The 22,774-nt window shown below is 41.1% G+C and overlaps 1 protein-coding gene across 1 annotated transcript in view; it reads right to left on the reverse strand.

Annotated features, from left to right (window-relative positions):
* Positions 1-2,721: 2,721 nt before the first annotated feature.
* The window catches only part of klar (klarsicht), a 495,292-nt gene continuing 475,239 nt past the window's right edge, over positions 2,722-22,774 (reverse strand). Inside the window, exon 22 of the mRNA XM_083124917.1 lies at positions 2,722-5,799. Coding sequence (XP_082981043.1) covers positions 5,574-5,799 — 226 coding nt within the window. The 3' untranslated portion in view covers positions 2,722-5,573. The remainder of the gene's footprint in view (positions 5,800-22,774) is intronic.

A 22,774-nucleotide genomic window follows, 5' to 3' on the forward strand; every position in this document is an offset into this window, starting at 1 on the left:
TTGCCGCCATTTTAGCGCGGTAGTTACTTCCAGCCAGTGTGCGTAGAGAGGCCACTCGGGACACAGCCAGAAACCGTCGCGGACAATTATGGATACCGTAAGCCCAACGTGGCTACGTTTCATTAGTGGCGCGTTGTTGTAACACCAGCTGCAACTTCGTGTAAACAGTTTTCCCTAGACAGGAGTGCATGGGAAGTGTAATCAAGTGTTATGTGCATATACCTTATAATACATAGTTATAGTTATCAGTGTGTGTGTGCCTGTGTTTTCTTTACAACTCCCAAGAGGATCGCGGTGAACTTTGCCCTGTAGCGACACAATCCATACCAGAGAGATGTAAGTGGTACCTACAATTTCACTTACATTTAGATCCTACCGGTTCGGATCATCATTCAGTTTTGGTCCTGTACGGTCCGGTACGCAAACAACGAACGAGACGTGAAACTTTGCAAACCGGAAGTCACAGAACATGAAAACTTGTGCATCTTTAACTGTGCCAGGCACCAAAACAGGTCCACTCCAACTCCTACGATTTAGGATGTACCCGAGCAACACAAACTTGAAGCCCAAGTTATGGAAGATGAATCACGCAATGTAACTCCGCAGGTCCACCTGTCGAGATCGTCCAGAAAAAGGAAAAACAACGTTTATCAAATCCAACAGTATATGTGTTTAACTTCTGAAAGATTCGTGTGACGTATAGAATTATCTCGCAAATTTGCAAAACAGCAGCAGTTTTGAACTTTTCTTTTGTCAATTAAGGATTTGTATGGATAATTCAACGTAAGTTTACGGATATGTAGGAACTTTGTAACAGTATTAAAATTATAGCCTCAGCCAATCAAGGAACGTCATCAAACTGTGTTCGTTGGGTATTTCGGATGCAATGGACCTCTAATGTTGAATTATAAATTATAGATGCTAGAGTTTGGACTCCAATTAAAAACTAACCAGTAGACCTACAAAAAATTTACCTTATTCAATTCTGCTTTAATCTATGTTAATCAATGTTTCTTTCGAGTATGCCATCTAGTTTTCATCGTCTTGAGAACAAAAAAGGGCAGTTTTTTTTATTAGTTTTGGAAACGATCGCTCATTTTGAAATTCTGTACTAATCAAAAACGGGTTGTCCGATTGTTATGAAATTTTAGTAGGTTGCAGGCAGAAAGGTTTTTAAACAAAATTATTAATTTTCAGGTTTTCAAAATTTGTCGTTTTTACCAATTTTGCGAAACGACGCTGTTAGCGACCAGGACTCGAACCTCTGGCATTCCGTGCCATTGCTCTACCACTGAGCTACAGAGTACTGTAGAGCGAGCCTACATTTTTCGCTAACAGTTCTACGTAGTACATCTCTTGTGTGTAATTTAATGACGCTTTCTTAGTATTGGATAGTCCTACAAATACAATATTGGTCTTGTTTTGAAGCTCTTTGCATCTATTTTAAAAATGAATCATCGTTGTCAATTCACATTGCGAAACGTAATTTATACATATTTTTATTCAGCGGAGTAAAGTTGTTCGTGGAACGTGGCAACACTGCACACAGCGACGTCCGTTGAACATCTGAAACTGCCAGCGGGCGCTGCGATTGCAGTGTTGCCACGTTCCAGATAAAATATAAGTTCAAATTTGAGTCCGATCCACTCTGAAAGATTCCTCAAAAGGGGTTCGAACCTGCCACCACTGCAGAAATGGGTTTTTCTTTCTTTGTTTATTAATTTTACTCCTCATGGCTGATCGTTCAGTTTACCGTGGCAATGAGAGCAATTATAATAATAACGACACACAGTAATAACCATCTATTCCAGACCATGCCCTCTATTTTTGCCCCCAAAAAGATAATCCTGCTATTGTTTATACAGGTTAGAATTGCGTTACTCATCTCGGTGAGACGAGTAACCAGACTGAAATTCGCCCTAGCCCAACTGTAATTTCTGGATCCGCCACTGTCAAAATCCTACTTTGTGCTTTCTTAAGCTATACATTACCATGTTTGATATACGTACAGTTCCACCAGTGGCGGCGATTGGGGGGGGGGGCAGTTGCCTCCTACTATGCTAAACCTTATCTACGAGGGAAAGAAAACTGTCTGTGCCTCACAGTTTTTGCACCTTTCCCCCTAGTTTTGGAACCCAATCGCCGCCACTGATTTCCACCAAAAAAAACCTATTACAAACATAAAACACCCTCCTTTCTTGTTCTAGGCTTAAAAAGGGGCAGTCAGAAAACGGCTGTAGATATCGATCTTAGTGCACCCTGGTGTTGCAAGGAGAGGTTTTCGCTCGAGCGCCAAATAGTTTCCACGGACAACGCTAGATGGCGTACGGAATTGAGAGAGCCGAGCAGGCAAAACGAGGAGTATACACTCAAAGCCCAGCAGTACACGTGCAACCGTAATTTGTCTGCTAGTGGTCCCTCAAATATAGATCGTGATGTGAAAGATGCAGTGAAATTGAAACTTACCTGAACATAGTCATCATGTAAAAAGTACTTCAGTCTATCTTACCAATGCAGTGATATATGAAAATGAAGCAGATGATTGTGGGCTGAAACTGCCATGACGGACATTTTACATACGATTATTTATCCATTGTATACACTCGAGGGTTGCGAGTGAAAGAGACCCCATGCAGTACTATTCTTACTACACACATCCCCTCAAGATAAAATTTAAAAAAAAAACTGCAGGTGGTGAGTAACAAATAAATAACACAAAACTGATGTTTCCAATTGCGCTGAATTTATTCTGAAATAGATTTTTTTTTACAAAATACATAATTTTCTTCACAAAAGAATTACTGATATTTTCTCTCGCTGGAAAAAATTTCACCTTGCATGCAAAAAACAACCATTTGCCGTTGCTTCTTCAATAACTGAAACTGACCAATGCCACTGATCGTTTTGTAAAAATTAAAAACAAGAGTATCCCTCGGTTAAAAAGATAACATATAATTCTGCTTTTGTAACCAACCTTTCTGGCTAGCCTTAAAAATAAAGTTCTGTAATAAACTAAAGTAAAAGCTCAATAACAATTAGTAACAAATTATTGCTAACAGGTTGGTACTAAAAAAGGAAATCATGTTTCAAATAGACATAATTTTGGTACAAATTTGATGTTTTAATTACATGTTAAATGTCGCAAAATATTATTCTGTTAAACAGATTGATGAGACATCTCTTACTTTGATAATAGGTAGCATATGCTTCACCTCATAAAAAATGGGGCTAAAAATAATCGCCAACAGTATTAGTATTAGCATGAAAAAAACCACTAAATATCCGAGGGAACCTTTCGCACACCCTGAAAAATAAACATATTGTTACAACTTTGCAGCTACCATACACTACAATATTTTTCACTTGTAACCTACCACACTAACACTGTAAGCACAGTAAAGAAATTACGAAACGAACACTTGGAAAATACCTTCATGGTATATCAACACAACGGTTTAATGCACTCAAATAGCACTCTCGGATCTGTATTATTACTAAATCATAGTAATTTTGGTAATATTTATTATGTAGATTATATATATTTATATATTTCCTCACGAAAAAAATACGTCTATACAAAATATAACCACAGACACACTTAACTAGTAGAGAAACGATCTCCAATAATTTTTTTCTCATATGTTACATAAACACTTTAAATTAATAGCAGATCTTAACGGTTTTAAGACCTGTTTGACAGATCTTTACGGTTTTTTAAAGATCTGTATGCATTCACACGTCTATTCTCAACATGTACAAGGAAAAAACTTATATCAAGACCCGTTTAGGGGGTAAAAAATGGCCCTAAGTAAACACGTGAATAAATGCACACTTTCCATATTGTGCGATTTTTAAAAAAGGAATGCATTGTGTGAACACCGTGTATATGACTTTCTTCTTCTTCTTGTCAGATAAGGACTATAAATAAAAAACCGCGGCTGTTATTTATATACGAGGTGCATCCAATAAGTTCGGCGACAATTCTCGTATCCCGCGAGTTTTAAGCTTCAAGTATCCGGTGCCGTGAAAACACAAACAAAATCGGTCTTTTGTTTGTTTGAACGCGCTTCAAGGAGATCACTTCTCAAAAAGAATCATTATGCTTAAACTTACACAGGAAGCAAACAAAATAAGATTATGTTAGGTGATTCATAAGCATGTGCCACTTTGGAAGAGAAAGCAGCCTACCTACTAGCCAGACCTGGTTGTTATCCTACCGCGACTCCAAAACTCGTGCATGTGCACTGTCTTTCGAAGTTGTTCTAACCTGGCAGTGATGATTTTAGTGGACCATTAATGGAATGACTTTTTCTTCTTCATAAATCTTGCTACGTTCATAAATAATAATGTTGTTAGTACAAGGTATGATTCGAAGCTGTTTTTTTTTAACACAAATGAGTTAACACACACCTATTCGATCATATCTATTATGATCAATAAAACAATATAAAAATCATAGTATGACTACTGGTAAAACACTTATTAAAGATTTGCATGCACAAACTTAAAAAAATTACCATTCCTTGAAAAAAAAAAGATGTTACCATCTCATGTGGTATCATGGTGTCGAGACTTCAAGCCTCCACATATGCACCAATGTTCTGACCATGTATTGAAATCACTCCGATGACGGAGCATAAACAGGAAGAACACGGGTCTTCCCTGAGGTGACCACAAGTGGGTGTCCTCGACCTTTTCCACCATGTGTGTCATCCATAGATCAAGCCGGTAATATAGCTCCATATCTTGTAGAGTAAAAAAAAAAAGCTGCAAACATGGCAGCTTTTTGCTGACCGAGCCATGTGTAACACAGGCTGGCAAATGCTTTTCATCACATTCATCTAGATTAACATGTTGAGCGTTCGAGCTACCTCAGTAAAGAAGTACTCCCTTTCATACTAACGCCACACCGTAGAAACCAGTAATAAGTTTTGTAAAAAAGGCACGTTTATGTAGCATTTCGTCATGTCAAGTCGTAGTATCGTGCAGATGTGGGAAAGATCTCAATGCCAGTAGACATACTCTACCAGCATTCTTCAGAGTGCACACAGGTTGAGGCACAGCCTCGATGTTTCATCTTGTCAAGTCGACAAATTGGAAACCAACGATTTGTAATCTCCGAACAGCATCCTCATCTTGAATTCAAGATAAAATTACTTCTCAATTAAATCAGGTACTCTTTTTTTACATGACAATTTAGCGTCAGGTACATAGATATGCCACCACCAATTTTTATGAAAAAAAAATCCTTCCATGTACACTTTACAGCTCGGAGCTACCAACAATCGTTCTTTCATGTGTGTGTGTGTGGTGTTCTAAGTCCTTTTCATGATTCTATCACAGGGCCAGCCCTTCTGAAAGGGTTAACCATAAAGGCTTCCTCGGAAGGGACTGGTATTTTTTCTAGGTGCTGATAGTAACTTATAGACCGTCTGGAAAACCTATGCTTGGACTAGAATTCTAGGATTCTGCTGCTTCCAACGATAAATATGAGACCGCTAGGTGGACAGGTACACGCACGCACACACATTACAAAAGGGGGGGAGTGAAGTCCTTTCACAGGGAGGAACTCCTCACACCGGTGGGGGGCCGCGGACATATCGAAGCTGAGGGACAAGAGAAAGACTGAGATTGTTGATGGCGTCGCAACAGTCGGGTTCCAGGAGGCATGCGACGCAGAACAGAGCAACAATGGCCATCTGGAAAGGCAGAGCTGCTCGGATGACCCTCCACAGCCAGGGGCGTCTCCCAACGTCCACCGAGGTCTCCAACTCGCGGGGCACCGAAAGGCTGTTCCTCCTGCAATACAAGTACAAAAGAATCCATTAGTTTCTTCATAGCGGTCTGAACACACAAAAGATATCAAATATCTTTAGCCACCAGACATCATAATCTCTCATGTGTACCTCTTTTACAAAGTGTAATCAGTAGCAGCGATTGGCTGCCAAAACTGGAAGGTGGGGGTGCAAGGTCCGAGTACTTTCTCTTGGTAGACAAGGCTTAGCATTAAGAGGTCATAGTGCGATGGCAAAAAGTGGGGGGCAAATGCCCCTAATCGCCGACACTGACTGAAATATACTAATTTTAACAAAGATAGAATCCAAAATGTCTATTGTGGAGACCTGCAGAGGTGTCACATGTCTTATCTTCAGGCGCTGAACGCGAATGTCCAATAGGTGTCACTCAAAATGCACATTAAACACAGTGGAAGTAGTGAAAACACCCCCCTTATTTTTTTCACAAAGGTCCAATTTATGGCACTTTTGGCTATAAATTTGCCTTCCCCCCATGCCCTTCTAAAGACGACCTTGGAAAAATCTCGATAAACCCCTTGGTAAGACCGTTTAATTGGCCTCAGTGAGCATTGTGCGTTAAGTATTCTAGTAGTACGGCAGCACCCCAACAGATGGCATCTTCTATACCCAGAAGTGTGTGGTACAAAGAAAAAGGCAATAAACGAACTTCCGGCCTGCTGAAAGATAAAACGTAGAAATGTTAACTTTGTGTTATTTCTACATCCATACGTGAGAAATGGTTACACGTCTCACATTGTAGTTGTTCATGTGTAGCAGAAATGCGACGTGCCCTAACTGGAAATAGTTGGGCACTTCGAACAAAGATGGCACTAGTGCAAATATGATATATGGAGGGTAAACGACACTTGAATAGTTTCTATTTCTTCTATTGTATTTGTGTAGACTATATTATTGAAGGTTACAGAACGAAATGCAAAGGAACTAACATCACTCTGCTACAGGTAGAAAATAAAACCTTCGAATTGTGTACTACATAGTTTAAAAAAGTTGTGGACAGAGCCAGCATACTAATTTTGCAACCACGATAATTGCTGTAAATTTAGAACTATTCAGCTGCAATTTATAAAGCAGTTACAGCCTACATAAAGAACCTAATCATTAGCATTTTAGGTACTTTGTGTGTTACGGAGTGTCATATCACAATCTTTGTGTTGTGTGTGTAACTGTGGAACATTACTGCGATTGCACAGCAAGTCATGCGTACGAAAAAGTGTTGGGTTCGATCCCTGGAGCCTTCTGTGCAACTGTTTACATGTTATGGTAGTCCTTGTTCATAAAAGGGTGCTTGAATGAGAACTTTTCCCACAGTTTAACCTGCTGACTATGATAACGGTGTTAGAAGTTGTGAAAAGGTCTCGAGTGGGGTTAAAACCGCACCAAACCATCAACGCTGAAGGAAAAGCACCTCAAATCCTAGCAGGATTACGCACGAGCGCATACGCCTGCTCAGGAGATATACCGTGGCAGGGCAGAACTGCTGTTTCGAGTTTTGCGTGGTTTCGGATGGGACATTAAACTTCGCTTATGCGTGTCAAGCAGTGTTCGGGAAGTTTTGAACGAGCAGTTTTACACGATGCTCCCCCCTCCCTTCTGGCGTTAATTTAGTTCGTTAGCCGGCGTCGCCACCGTGGGCTTATGCAAATGAATTGTATTCTTTTGAGGAGGCCCCTTACGGAAACCGCTCGTATGCAGATGAGCTATAAAAAGGGTTTTTCTATTCCTACCCAAGGAGCATGACGAAATCGTTGGACTAGGCTCGCCATTGTGTCGGGATGCCCAGGTGGATGCTTCACCCGGGGGACACACATGCCTCCCTGGATGAAGGGTGATTGTTCCAGAACCGCTGTTAATGGGCGCGGAGAGAAGACTGATCATATGCACGCTGCCAGAAGCCCTTTCACATGCCCTTTTGTCCCCGATTCCTCGGCCCCATCTCTACGTCTTGCAGGTTGACAAAGACGGCGCCATGTGCGCTCAGAATGAAAGGCAGTGTTTTTAGCACAGGATAGTACCGAGAAAAAGTTCAACGAAACTTTTAAAATTGCAATGCGCCCCGAAATTCAAAACTGCTTTAGAACGAGACGAGTTCACCTTATGCACTGATAGGCTACACTGGACCACACTTTAAAGTGGAATCGAACCCCTTGATTACAAGGCGACGACGTTATCACTACGCCATCGGAGAGAGACAAACACAATGAAATAAAAACATCCAGATGATGTCCTGATCACGTGAACCAAATTGCACTGATATCCGAAACATGCCCTTCCTGGATATCCTACGTATGTTCCCTCGACGGACATATAGATGAAGATATGGATGTCTACTGGACTGTACTGGATATCCTTCGGCACGAAGATCCACAAGATATCTCTGTTTTTAGCGTGAAAAAACTTTGATTTGTTATACAATAACCATTTTTTTAAAATATATTTTCGTGCCTTTTATTTGGACAAAAAAGTTTATTATTTTAAAGTCCTCTTTGTGCGCAAAGAGATTAATTCGACATAGCCTACAGTTTGACGAGGAGGCGACAGCGTTAGCCACTATGCTAACCGAAAGCTCCCACAAAAATACCAAGGAAATGCCTGTCCGATTTATTTGTACATAGTTACATAGTACAGGTTTACTGTGTGTAGATCTGCACCTACAGATGTCGTGCACAACATAAATTACAATCGATAATATTTCGTATAGAGGAGTACGTCCACTTTCATGGTAACTCCTGTTATGAAATGCTTAAAATTAAAAGTTTTTATTTGCAACACTAAACATATTGCTACTTATTTTCTTGCAGGATGCTTCTTGTTCTCCTCACTTGGTACTTATGGAAGAAACTGCAGGGAATTAATTACCTTTGTATTCGGTTAATGTTCGGCTAATTCGATTTTTCTTTATATTACCACTCCGCCACTCAGAAATTACTGAAGACAGTGAGCCCTATTAAGCTCCTGCCAATCGCGCACGATGGTTGCACGAAGCTCGTCTGGAATGAAAGCTTCTTGGAGGCAAAATTACGCGCACGACTGTGAACGCCATTACTTAACTTACTTTCCGACACACCCTCGTACATGAAAATGACATCACTCCATCGGCGCCCTTTTTGACTGACGGGACAAACGGCACCGCGACTAGGCAAATGAACTGACGTCACATGGGAGGGGATAACTTAAGAGAATCGTAGCCAAGAGGTGAGGGGGGGGTTAGGGGGGGCCTTATCTCCCGAAAAACAAGGTGGTTAGAGGACACGATGAGATCAGGAGAGACAAGAGATAGTTAAGTGGAGTTCCATGTTCTCCGCAAGGGAACAAGCATCACTCTAGACAATCAGGCAGGTTAATAAAAAGTGAAGAAATGTTTAAGAGAAAAGGAAGAGACACTGTTGCAACGTGGACATTTCTTCCCATTGTTGCGGCAACAATAGGATAAGGCCGATGCAACATTTCAGGCTACTATATGTCGGCTATCGATACGTCAGCTATGAAGATTAAAAAGTTGGGACACGTGAAGCTAAGAAATACGAAGGTAGTATAACATAAATCGTTTCAAATGTCCGTTCGTACACCTAACCTATTCAGATCACGAGATTGGTCCATATCTCGGAAATGATAACGCCCATTTGTAATCTACCGTCGAAATTCAAGATGAGAGTGACTACGTTCCGATTGTGTTCTCTATCGAAGTTCTCAGATTCCTAAATTGGAACCCAAACGTACTGCTGAGAATATATATGTTCTCTCAGCGTTATTCTTACACCATAGCGAGCGAGTGAGAGAGATATCAAAGAAAAAGAGAAAGAACGAGAAAGGGAGGGAAAAGATAAAAGAAAGAAGAGAACAGTGATAGAGAGAGAGGGGGGAGAGAGAAAGAGAGAGAGAGAGGGAGAGAAAGAGAAAGAGAGAGGGAGAGAAAGAGAGATGGAAAGAGAGGGAGAGAAAGAGAGGGAGAGAAAGAGGGAGAGAAAAAAGAGAGAGAGAGAGAGAGAGAGAGAGAAAGAGAGAGAGAGAGAACGAAAGATTGATTGATTTGTTTTAAGTCCACTTCATGCACATTAAGGCTAATCGGGACTGGACCTACAGTTTAAAGTGGGATCCGAACCACTATGTGCCTCCACCGGGAATCGAACCCGGGACCCCTTGATTACAAGGCGACGACGCTACCACTGCGCCATCGGGGAGGCCGAGAGAGAGAGAGAGAGAGAGAGAGAATAGAAAGAGAGAGAAAGAGAAATAAAAGGAAGAGAGAGAGAAAGAGAATAGAAAAAAAGAGGAGAAAAGAAAACCAGGAGAGAGGAGATAAGCAGTTTTGTAATGCTAGAACATATAACTATGCTTTTACACTAAATATAGTATTTTATAGTTTAAACTTGAGAGCATGTGTTATGGTTCACCATAAATTTCGTGTTCTTAAAAAAAGGTATCCTTTACTTGATATGCTGCTGCTACTACTACAAATTATTCTTACTATTTATAATTTCTCCTGATGAAGGGAAAATTGAACCACGAGAGAAATTTTGCTCCTTGCCAATGGAAATTATGGCTACACTGGCCAGTTCCCTTCCCCCGTTTCGATTCTTGTTAATATAATTAATTAGGCACACTTTTCTATTCATAGCTTGAGACCGTTATTTTCTTAACCAAAGGACATTACTTTAATGAAACACAAGAATATGTTAAAATGATGACTCGAGCATTCAGTAGATGCCTCTCAATGTATGGGTAATACTTCTCCGTCAAATCCAAGTCAAGTTTTTACTAATAAAAATATACTTTCACTTCTTACCCAGAAAAATACTTATAATTATGTGTGTCCAATTGTTTGTGTAATATCATAGCATCTTACAATTCAGCTTAACAACTCCTTGCAACACCACCAAAAAATCAAAGCCAGAACTAAAAATAAAACACAGTCCAAAATTCCTGTGGCAACAGATTTTCCATAATTCCTATGGCACCAGATCTTAGAAGATATGCACATACAGGGGAATCGCTACTCTGTGACATCATCAGTAATAGGCCAAAATATTGAATAAACATAGAAATCAGAGTTATTTGTCCGGATAATTTCAACGGTTGACTCCTGCTTAAAAAAGGATGTCCCAAGCGTAACAGGGTGTGCTAGCAATGTGGCAACGCTGCTGTCACAATACCTACAAACGCCCTTCCAACTGGCAACAGTGTTGATTCGCTACCAAAAAAACGAAAAAGAAGACAAAAAAAAGTTCGATCGGAGGATCCCGAAACCTATCTAATAAGCTCCATCTCAATCACCCCCCCCCCCTCTCCCAACCAACATCCTCCTTGCTACCTCCAAGTCCCCGGTGATCAACGGGTTGAGCGCAGTCGTGGTCTCTGGTACATGAAGTGCGGTTACATCCTCCCCTCCCACCTCTCGTAACAACCCAGTCAAGAGTCGATCCGCGACTGCGAATCCACAAAACCACTTCCACCGTACCTGGGAAAGGAAATTATACCCGCCGCGCTGTTATTACCAGCCCAGCGCGCTTCCCTCCCTTACGATGAAAGAAGTTTCAGATGGCTAGGCGTAATCATAAGCTCTGTGGAAGGCTTCCGACGATCATAGAGCACACTGGGCAGCCGGGGTTCGCGACCCTGAGCTACGGTTTACCGCAAGAAGCGTATGAAGAAGGTCATATTGCCACGTCCCGGATAGGGGTGATATCAGTATGGCTTAGGCCAGGGTAAAACATGAGATTCTCAGCGCAACTAAAACTGATTGATAACTTATCTCGCCTTTATCCATCTCCATTGTTTATCTCAGTTCATAAATTTACGTAAGCACAATTAATTTCAGTTCACCAAACACTTTCATTCAATTCGCGTGCGCATTGTTAATATAATCTGCGATCCTAATATTTCTTCCGCGTGCTGCCATCTGTGATTCCTTATTTCAATCATTTGCCATGTGCGGATACGTAACAATGTGTCTGGCGCAGTCCGACAAATGGTGGAAGGGTTAAAAGTAGAAATTGCTCTTCCGAATCTACAGCTCCTGCTGCCTGGAGCTCTGTTCCACCCACGAAAAATGATGAAGGGTGAATCACAAAGGACAGTCGTCCCCAGTCCTGGATTCCAACCCGGGACCCATGACGTCGTGGCGCGATGTGATAACTACACCGCCACAAAACTCTGCAATTTTTCACTTTGTAGAGGCTACATGTTGTTACCCTGCCCCTTGTCAGGACAACAGTATTTTTTTCTTAATGAAATATTTATTAATATTAATTAATTAGGTAATTACGTGTATAAAAATATGTATATGTGATAAGTGTATCTCAATTTATTATGCATTTTTGGGTTCGTATATATTCCATGTATAAAAACCATGTAGCTGTTCTTTCTTCGTGTTTCGAACGTTCAAGGAAAAGGCGGGCAGTTTAGATGTTAAAAATTAAAAATTTTGAAAGAAGGGCCGTTGGCAACAGACGCCAACCAAACATATATAAACTCCCAGATGAGAGTGGGGGAGGTCGGCTGTTGGAACTGAGACTTGGAAGGCAGAGGCTGTTTCGCTTCGGTCAGCTCGGATCGGAGGACAGATCTCCCGCAACGGATTCTTTAAGAGATTGGATTGCCGGGCAGGCTAGTGCCTAGGTGTCCGATTTACAGGTAAAAGGTAGTTTGTACTGGATGTTATTTGGAAGTAATTACGGAGCGCCGGGCAGCCTAGTGCCTTGTCGCCGTGGAGTGTTGTAAAATGTACACGTCGGACGACCTCGCGCCTGTTACGACGTTTTCTTGGAGTAGCGCGAGTCTTACCTTGTGACAAGCGTACTCCCGGTGTAATTCATGAAATGTAAAGCATCCAGGTACAAAAATTAGAGATTTCCAACATCAAAATTAGAGTTTTGGCCCGATAATTAGAGATATGAACATTCGGACACGACTTGTATTATAATTAAATTTACGTTAATTAAACTTTAGAAAATATTTAAAAAAATGTTTTTAATTTCACAGTTGCTGGACAAGGTAATTTATCCCCCTGATCAAAAAGGTTTCGCAAATGTTATCCGTTGTCTCTTGTAGTTAATTATATAATTATGTTGACTTGTAGCAACCCACGTGCATTGTCGTACAAAGAAAGATACCCCTAGACAAATCAGAGCCGAGTACGAAGTGCACAGAACCTCCAGTGCGGAGGTAAAGTGTGGGGGGCCAGGCAAGTAACAATGTGTGGAAAATACGGTCTAAAACTTGGACATTTTATCGATAACACCGAGTTTAGGAAATTATGTAAAAGAATCACAGGCTATGTTTTCAATATAAGCACTAAATAGGTGGAGAAGCTTACGGTATTTGAGTCTGGTTCGGCTTTCGTATGGACTGGCTAAGCGTGACGTCCCGGATGTATGTTTCGAGAGACACTTTCATGGGGCGAAGCTCCTATGTTTCGGCATTGCAAACTGATCGCGAAGGGGTGGTTCTTACTACAGTGGCGTAGGAAACAGAAAGATGATGTCTATCGTACGTCAATGTAAATACTAGATTCTGGAGAATACCTGGATATTTTACTCATCCTTCGCAGTGAAAAAATAACGTAAGAAAAATCGGGTAGTTTTTCAAGAAACACGTCTGCTATTTTAGTAAAGGCAACATCGATATATTCTTTATACCGATATACGATAGACATCAGTATTTTGTTTCCTAACCGCTGTTAAGAAGTCCTTTTCAATGCAAACGGATAGGAACAAAAAAAGTAAAGTGCTCCCCTGTGCTTAGCACCACGCCATGAAGGCGTATAGGGGTAACGCCCCACACTTTCTTGATCCGGTCATGAGTGGGGGTGATGTGATCAGCATCACGCCCCTGACCGCCTTTACCCCCCCCCCAGGGTTTCTCCCAGGAACCCATGTTATTCGATGCTGGGTGGGCGCCGGGGCCGCTTCCATCGTTAGAAAAGTTCCCGGATTTGAACCGGCCGGGGATCGAACCCGGGGCCTTGAGCATGGTAGTCAGACGCGTTACCGACTGAGCCACCGCGGCCACAAGCGGGTTGAAATTTCTGTTTGGGAACAAACATCGTCTACTCGTGACGTCACCGCTTAACCAGTCCATCGCGCGCCTATCCAACATTAAAAGTGACACCTGGCGGGAAATTGACAACTGAATTACTCGGGATGCTCTCGCTTGCAGTACTTTGGTTTAGCTTATTTAACTTGGATTTTCTTCCACTTTTTGATAATCGCTTGGATGAGAATGAGTGATGTGATGAAAATGATGTCTGACAAATTTACAATTCATGATGGGTTAAAACAAGGAGATGCATTATCTCCATTGCTCTTTAATTTTGCCTTAGTATATGCTGTAAGGAAGGTAAAAGAAACTAAAGAAGGACTAGAATTAAATGGTGTGACTCAGTTGTTAGCATATGCAGATGATGTAGACTTACTGGGGGATGATGTGAATACAATTAAGAATAATGCTAAAATATTTTTCAAAACTGCTAAAGAGATAGGTTTGGAAGTTAACAAAGAGAAAACTAAATATATGCTTACAGGCCGAAACCAAGTGTAAGGTAATAATCAAAATCTAATTATTGATAACTCGTTTGAACCAGTTTCCAAATTCAAATACTTAGGAGTAATATTAACAAATGAAAATTATATTAAAGAGGAAATAAAAAGTAGGCTTAATTCAGGAAATGCATGTTACTTCTCTCTTCATAAACTTTTGTCTTCTCGTTTAATATCTAAGAAACTAAAAGTTAAAATATACAAAACAGTAATTTTGCCTGTAGTATTATATGGATGTGAAACTTGGTCCCTTACATTGAAAGAGGAACATAAATTGAGAGTATTTGAAAATAAGATCGTTAGGAAAATCTTTGGACCTAAAAGGGATGAGGAGACAGGTGAATGGAGAAGGTTACATAATTTAGAACTACATAATTTGCATTCATGTCCAGATATTATTAGAATAATTAAATCAAGAAGACTTAGGTGGGCAGGCCATGTGGCACGAATGAGAGAGGGAAGAGGAATTTACAGGATTCTTGTTGGGAAACCTGATGGTAAGAGACCTGTAGGAAGGCCAAGACGAAGATGGAGGGACAACGTTGAGATGGACCTAAAGGAAATCGGTAGGGATGGAAAAGAGTATATAGAACTTGCTCAAGATAGGGAAAGATGGAAGGCCTGTGTTGCTGCAGCCATGAACCTTCGGGTTTAAGAAGGCTAGAGAGTTAGTTAGTTAGTTAGATGAAAATGATGATGACACACACACAAGGAACACTCTTGCCAAGGTCGGGGTTCGAGCCCCGGGGTCAACATTAAAGGCGGCCTGAGAGTGGTGCCTATCACACCACTTCCGTAAATGGCTGAGACTGTGATTGTGCGAAGCCCTTCCCTGCCCCTGTTGTGAGCAGGGAAGCTACGAAAGAGAAAGCTCCAGGTTTGAACACTGGCCAAGCAAGCATGGATATATCGTTTCATCACACATTTTGATATGTTGAATGAATAAATGCATTACGGCAATCTCCGTGGTGGAATGATTACCACATCGTACTGCGACGCCATTAGTCTCGGGTTCGAATCCCGGCATGGGTGTCTTTTGTGAGAGTTCCTTCATCAATTTCATCATATCATCACTCATCCCAATCTTTGCACGCAAAATAATCAATCACGTAGTATATACTCATCGTTGCGATTAAGCCACACGATGAGAAACGAGGGAGAGACAACTGTATAAATCTGTTTCTTTGTTTTAAAAAAGTGACGCAAACCCCGAAAAAACACTTAGTTAAAACTAGATAGTGCAAAATCCAGCCCTTCCTCAGGACATTTTTTTTTCACGAACCGACGATCGAAATATCGAATTTCTTAGACGTCGCAGTATGCGTGCCGGGGGTATATGCAAATGCCAAGTCTTTCAGGAGACTGAAAGGGAAGCCTACGGGGCATGTGGCAGCCAGAGATTTATTTAACACAGAAAACGCAGCTTCCGAAAGAACAAGCAGAGGGCACCGAAGGGTTCTGGGACATCGTCTGCATCACAATGCCATTCATTAAATACTTTATTCTCCGGACCAGCATCGCTGAGAATGCTTTATTTCGTCTGTCACGATGATATATGCGAGGGCAGCAGTCCCAGGAAACTGCCCCATTCAAACTGCTGGCTGATGGTAAACCAACTGCTCCAGTCTTAATTTAAAACGGAAACCGGAGTAAGGGTTTTTAAGCGGCCATTCCATTACTTAATAAGCAATTCATTACGGAGGGATATTGTGTTAACGGTGTTCCGGACGCATTCAGCTCATGATAGCGGCTTGGAGCTGCGCTTGCAGCACCACACGTACGGGAAATGTGCCCCCCCCTCCCCCAGAAAGTCATCCTTGAACAAATACGCCCCCCGAAATTATTTGCTACTTCTAAATTAGGTGTTTCACAGAGATATTGCAATCATCTTACATGTTTGGAAAAATGAGTACAAGAAGTAAATCGACTTGTACTTGACTGAAAAAGTTATTTCGATTGATTTACTTGGCTGGAAGCCCAATCCTGTTGCATTTGCTTGGTTGAATGCGTAACTATGTTGCCTATACATTTATCAAACTCTCTATGTATTATAATGATTTGTAAAATCTGCAGTAGAGATGGTTAAGTGGAATAAAAGGCTTGTGCCTTAACTTCAGAATCCAAAACAAGAAATACAAGAAGGTATGAACGTAAATTTATTTTTTTATTTATTGAATTTTTCTCCAGTACAGCAAAAGCCACGCACCTTCTCCAAAATGACATGAAATAGAATCCGCAACAAACAAATTATAACAAATTTCTCTGAAACAGAACATTTCATAAAAGAAATTATGCACTTAATGACCTTCCTCTAACAAAAGAAGCACAACACGGAGATCTTGGTACCATTATAGATTCAAAACTCGCTTTTGAAAATCACACATCAACCATCACAGAAAAGGCAATGCGTTTGCTAGGCCTGCTGTACAGATTCACAGAAATCAATAACCCGAAAGTACTTTCTATATAAGAGCACTTTGAAACATTTGTGAATACCGTTCACCCATCTGGAACATGGTTGTCCGACAGTGTTCTCAGCTTTTTCCGGCCATGAGGCACTTATCCAAGAGATCTGCTCGAAAATTTAAACATTACTACCCCATAAGCACGTCCATACATTGCAGATATGACATTTCTATATAAGGTCATAAATGGGAACTTCACGTCTGTTTATCTTGGTACTGTTTTGTCTTGTTTCTTTTCTTTTGTTTTTAATTTTAACACTAGTCTACTGTTTTACAATTGTTTGTTTCCGCTCTAAAATGACTTCTGCTGTACCGGAAAAATCCAATAAATAAATAAATTTGCTTTCAAAGCTTCTTGTTTTGGATTGTGAAGTTAAGGCACAAGGCTTCTATTCCACTTAACCATCTCCACTGCAGATTTTACAAATTCATTATAATACATAAAGAGTTTGATAAATGTATAGAAACCATGGTTTTCTCCTCAAAATCATAACGTCAGTCATGCTCCCAAATTAATTTTTAAAGACCTCAATTCTTGCTTATTTTTTCACACATGAGATAAATAAAGACAATAATGATGTAATTATTAACCAGTTAACCATTAATGAATGCATACATATTTTTATTAGTAACTTAAATTTTAATATCCTCTGATACCGTCGGGGGAGGGGGACATTAATACTTCCGAGATAGATATTCTCTCATTTTGAATCATTTCGGCACGGCAATGACTTACAGCGCTTAGATTGAAATTATAATTTTCAGTTCATAACACTATAGAGGAAACTGGACTAAAATGACATACTTTTTGTAGAACGCCTAAAAATAGGACAAAACTACAGGTTAGAAAGCTGATTTTATTGCAATCCATTCTTTAGCTACAATATAAAAAATAATTAGAATGATATATGCTCGAAGAACAACTAATGATATGTGATAATAGTTTGTCATTTTAGGAGTTTCCCCTACCCCAATGTTATGTGAATTTTATGATAAACTTGTCAAAAGTTCCCGAGTATTAACATGTTGAACTCGATACTATACTAGGAGTTGTTACAAAGAAGCAACATTATTAATAAATAATTTATTATTAACAATGTTTTCTGCAGTATAACTATTAAGATTTCGTGCAACACGACGAAGATTTCAGGCGAGAGGATATCCGTCCGCTCTGCCACCTGTCGGCCAAACTCGGAACTGCACGCTGGCTGTCAAATCCAACACGAGAAGTGACAGGGTGGATCCGAAGACGTCCCTGTCAAAACACGGGGAAGCCGTCCAGACAGCGCCTCACAAAAAAGGCTCATAATAATTACATATACGTGTGCGAGAAAAAAAGGGGGGCTCTCACATGAGCTGGACATGTGTGGTCCCCCGTGACGTTCTCCTCAAACCACGAGGGCGGGATGACGGGGAGGGGGAAGCAAACAGGTTCTCCCCCTTCGACCTTCGCCCAAACACTAGCCTCTTTCTTAATTAAACCCTGCAGTCATCCCAAGATACGAAATGCTGGTGATTTCTCTCTCTCTCTCTCTCTCGCACACACACGCATGAGAGAGACACTTCACGTATGCATAAAGTTACTGGCCCTACAATAAGGCAGTCCCCCCGTACCAGCAGCGCGGAGAACTGCTTCCAGTTGAGGTAATTAAGATCCCTATCTATTCCTGGGACTTCATTACTATGGTCCATTCCAGGTGCGCCAGAGACAAATACACATTATAGGTGGTCTTGTCCACACTAGGTGGGGAATAATCACCTATTAGATTTCATTCCTCTGCTTAATAATAGACATGTGACTACCTTCTGGACAAGAAACTTTAAATCTTACTAGGACAACTCTGGCGAAGAAATTCTGCACAACCTTAAGATCTAACTTTTTAGCCCAGACTGCTAAATCAAGTTCTTTCTAGTTAATATCTTGTACATTTGACGAGTTGTATCAAAAAATAACGCAGAGATTATCTCTATAATCTGGATGTTTAAGATGCAATGCGGGTCGATGAAGGCGAGTCAATTAATGGCAGTGAACGATCATTGGTTCACGATAAAATAACACAGATAGATTATCTATTGAATCTGGATATTTTTAAGATGCAAGGCGGATGGATAAAGGTGAATCAATTAATGGCCCTGAACGGTCATTGGTTGACGATATGACGCCACTTTGGAGATAAGCAAGGCACATACGAGGTTCACTATTTATATTTTGAGCCTAACAATGAAAAAACAGGAATTTGGCATTGAAAACTGCTTTATTGTTTTTCGAAGTATTCTCCTTTATGGTCAATACACTTTTGCATTCGTTCGAACCATTTGTCAAAGCAGTTTTTCCAATCTTCTTGAGACACCTCCATAATATGGTTTTTGAACGCATCAACGGCCTCTTCCGCCGACGAAAATCGTTGTCCACGCAATTTATTCTTGACATTCGGGAACAAGAAGAAGTCATTGGGTGCCAAATCAGGACTGTACGGCGGATGACCCATCAATTCGATTTTTTGACTGTTCATAAAGTCGGTTGTTAGACGAGATGCGTGACAGCTGGCATTGTTTTGATGAAGAATGATCCGACGGCGTTTGTTTGTTTTCCGTATTTGACCGAAGACCTCTGGCAAACAAATTGTTGTGTACCATTCAGAGTTGACCGTTCTACGTTCCTCTAAAGGCACAGTTGCCACATGACCAGTTTTCCCGAAAAAACAGGCGACCATTTGTTTCGATGTGCTTCGAGCGCGAACAACTTTTGTTGGATTGGGTTCATCTTGAAACACCCATACAGTCGACTGCTGTTTACGTTCCGGCTCATATGCATATATCCATGATTCGTCACCTGTTACAATCTTATAGACGTCTTTTGAAGCACCACGATTGTATTTATTGAGCATTTGTTTGCACCAATTGACGCGAGCGTCTTTTTGAGTTTTTGTCAAATTGTGTGGGATCCAACGAGAACATACCTTTCTCACAGCTAAATGATCCTGTAATATTTTATATATGCTGGTGTAACTAATGCCTATGGTTGCCTCAATCTCACAGTATGTCACATGACGATATTGCAGTATTAGGTTTTGCACCGCATCAATGTTTTCTTGAACAACAACTGATTTTGGACGACCTTCGCGAATCTCGTCGGTGAGCGAATGGCGGCCACGATTAAATTCGTTATACCAGCGTTTCACAGTGGCAAAGGATGGGGCTTCATCGCCAAATGTGGAAGTAAGTTGATCGATGCACTCTTGTCTTGATAATCCACGTCGAAAATCGTAAAAAATCATCGCACGAAAATGTTCACGAGTTAATTCCATTTTATTGTTGTCGCGCAATCTCCAAGGCAACATAAACAACACAAATCAAGCTATTGACAAAACATTTGAAGTACGTTATGGTCAATAATGCCAGACGATTCCGTGCAAACGTCAAATCGCGCCTAACTTCAATCAGTGTTACCAAGGCTCAAAATACAAATAGTGGCCCTCGTATAGATAACAAACTCAGCCAAAAAACATTAAAATGCTAATTAATGGATACTATTGACTCATTTTGCGTATTGTACACAAATATCTGTCAGTTTCACAGCTGACTTGTTCAAGTCATCCGCTTGGCGGCGCTAGTAACTTCCTTACTATTGTCGCTGTATAGAAATACATTTCAGGATTGGAACCGGCAGACTGATCATTTGCTAATGAACATAAAAACACTTCTATTAACGTAGTTGGTAACTGTGAAATTATGCTGTTTCTTTCTATACGTCGAGGATTAAAAAAATCGATATTGAAGGTGTCACCATGAAAATGTTGGAAAATATTATTGTTCTGCTAACCTGAATGCAAACGTTTGAGGAACACAAAAAAAAAAAAAAAAAACATTTATCGTAGTCATATGAACAACACTGTTGCCACATCATAAAACATTTTATTTCAAACTAATGGAGCGTGACATTTGATTATGCATTTCAACTGGAAGTTCGAAATTCAGGTAATTTGTAACAGCAACTTGCACACATTAGAAGTTAGGAGGTCTAAAATGTTTTTACTCGAATATCAATGTGTATTTTCTCACTTCACACTGGTTTTCTGCCATTTCTACCAAAACGATAGGGTTACAATGAGGACAGAAATTTTCGAAGGGACAGTCACAACCCGTGCCCAGATCGGGACTCAGCAAGATGGCTGCCACCCTATCCTCGAGTACGAGGGTTCTTAATGCGGATTCGAACCAGGGCCCTGGATACAACGGAGCATTGACAAAAAGAGAAAACATGAGTCGACATATGTCTCACCATTGTGGCTCCCGTCATGGGGAAAGTGGTGCAAATTTCACGGCACGTTACTTATTCGCGCGATAAACGAATCGCAATCTATCAGCCCCGAAAAGAAAAAAGGAAAAACCTTTTGGAAGATCTCACACAGTCGCCTATGGAGATATTAATTTGGAGCCTGGGCAAAGTCGAAACGACAGCGTTCATAAAGCATTCCGGGGGCATCTTTACACATGAAAATGCGGCCCCATCTTTAGCTTTTGTGTCCCCGGCCTGGTTCCTGGAGATTGGGTAAGGAAGAAATATGACACGCTGCCAATCCTCAGCAGGGTCGGTTCCCCGTTCTCATTAATTCTTTCATTACTATGCAAATAAAAATGCCGCGTCTTGGGGTCTCTGACTGATGACGATGTCGAAGACACGGAGGCTTCTCTATTACTCACGCGCTCGATTCGGATGGGAGGGTCGGAACAGACCCCCCTTCCCCCATCCTTATTCTTCCAAGACCTTTTTCCTGCCTCAGGTGCGAAATTTGACATATCGCCCTGGTCCGCCCCTTCTCGGTCGGCAAGGGTCAAAGTTCACCCACGAGGGCGACCCCGCTGGGACTCCCTGGTCGGTCCGTTTGTCATCTTTCCTCAGAGACTGTGTTTATCAAGTCTGTATGCTTCTTCGGAGGGAGCTTGAGGGGGAAAACTGCAGTTTGTTTGTTACTTAACGTTGTTTTCACTCCACTTTTGGTAAATCGCGGCGATGAGGATGTGTGCTGAGTACTCGAGTGACCAAGGGATACTTGAAATAAACATCCATCCAAGTCGGGATCCGAGTCCGGGAACTACGAAGGCGAGATCAAAAATCTAAGTATTTCCTTATGTACCAGGTGGTTATAATTAAAGTGACGGTGTTCAGAGTGGTACAGCACGGGCTGTAATGAGAGTAGCAGTCTGAAACTTCGTACATATGATAATGAAGCAATCCGCTCGCGAATTATGAAAAAAAAGTTCCAATTCTCGCCACCAGGGTAAAAAATGGCGCTGTAAGCAGTCAAAACTTGGTATAGTTACAGGAAAAACACTATAAATCGCAGAAAACAATACTCTTTGTAATAAAATATCGCTACAATTTCACTATTCGAATTACATGAACATTACTAAAGGAAAAAGCAACAAGCGTCACCAACAACAACCAGGGAGCTCACACAATGGTTAGGCAATGTCACCGACTTTGACGTCAGAGTTACGGAAAATTCCACGTTTTGACTGCTTACAGCGCCAATTTTTACCCTGGTGGCGAGAATTGGAACTATTTTTTTTTCCATAATTCGCGAGCGCATTGCTTCATTAGCATATCTACGAAGTTTCAGACTGCTACTCTCATTACAGCCCGTGCTGTACCACTCTGAACACCGTCACTTTGATTATAACCACCTGGTATATGCATAGAGCGAGAAAGAAAAATTATACAAATACTTTCTCGTAACGTCGTCCTCCGTGCGGTTCCAGGCGCTGTGCTTTGGACTCGGGACTGCGGGAGGGCATGGGTTCGAGTCCGCCTGGGTTCTCTTGCCTGTGTATAGGACCGGTGGCAACCCACCATCGTGAGGACACTGGGAAGCCACGAATAGCGTAACCCGGTCTCGGAAATCTCCTGTAACGGCTGGGGGTTCGACGTGCTGACCCCACGTTACCCCATTACCGG

The sequence above is a fragment of the Lepisma saccharinum genome, chromosome 7 (assembly GCF_977018435.1).
Source record: "Lepisma saccharinum chromosome 7, izLepSacc3.1, whole genome shotgun sequence".
NCBI lineage: Eukaryota > Metazoa > Arthropoda > Insecta > Zygentoma > Lepismatidae > Lepisma > Lepisma saccharinum.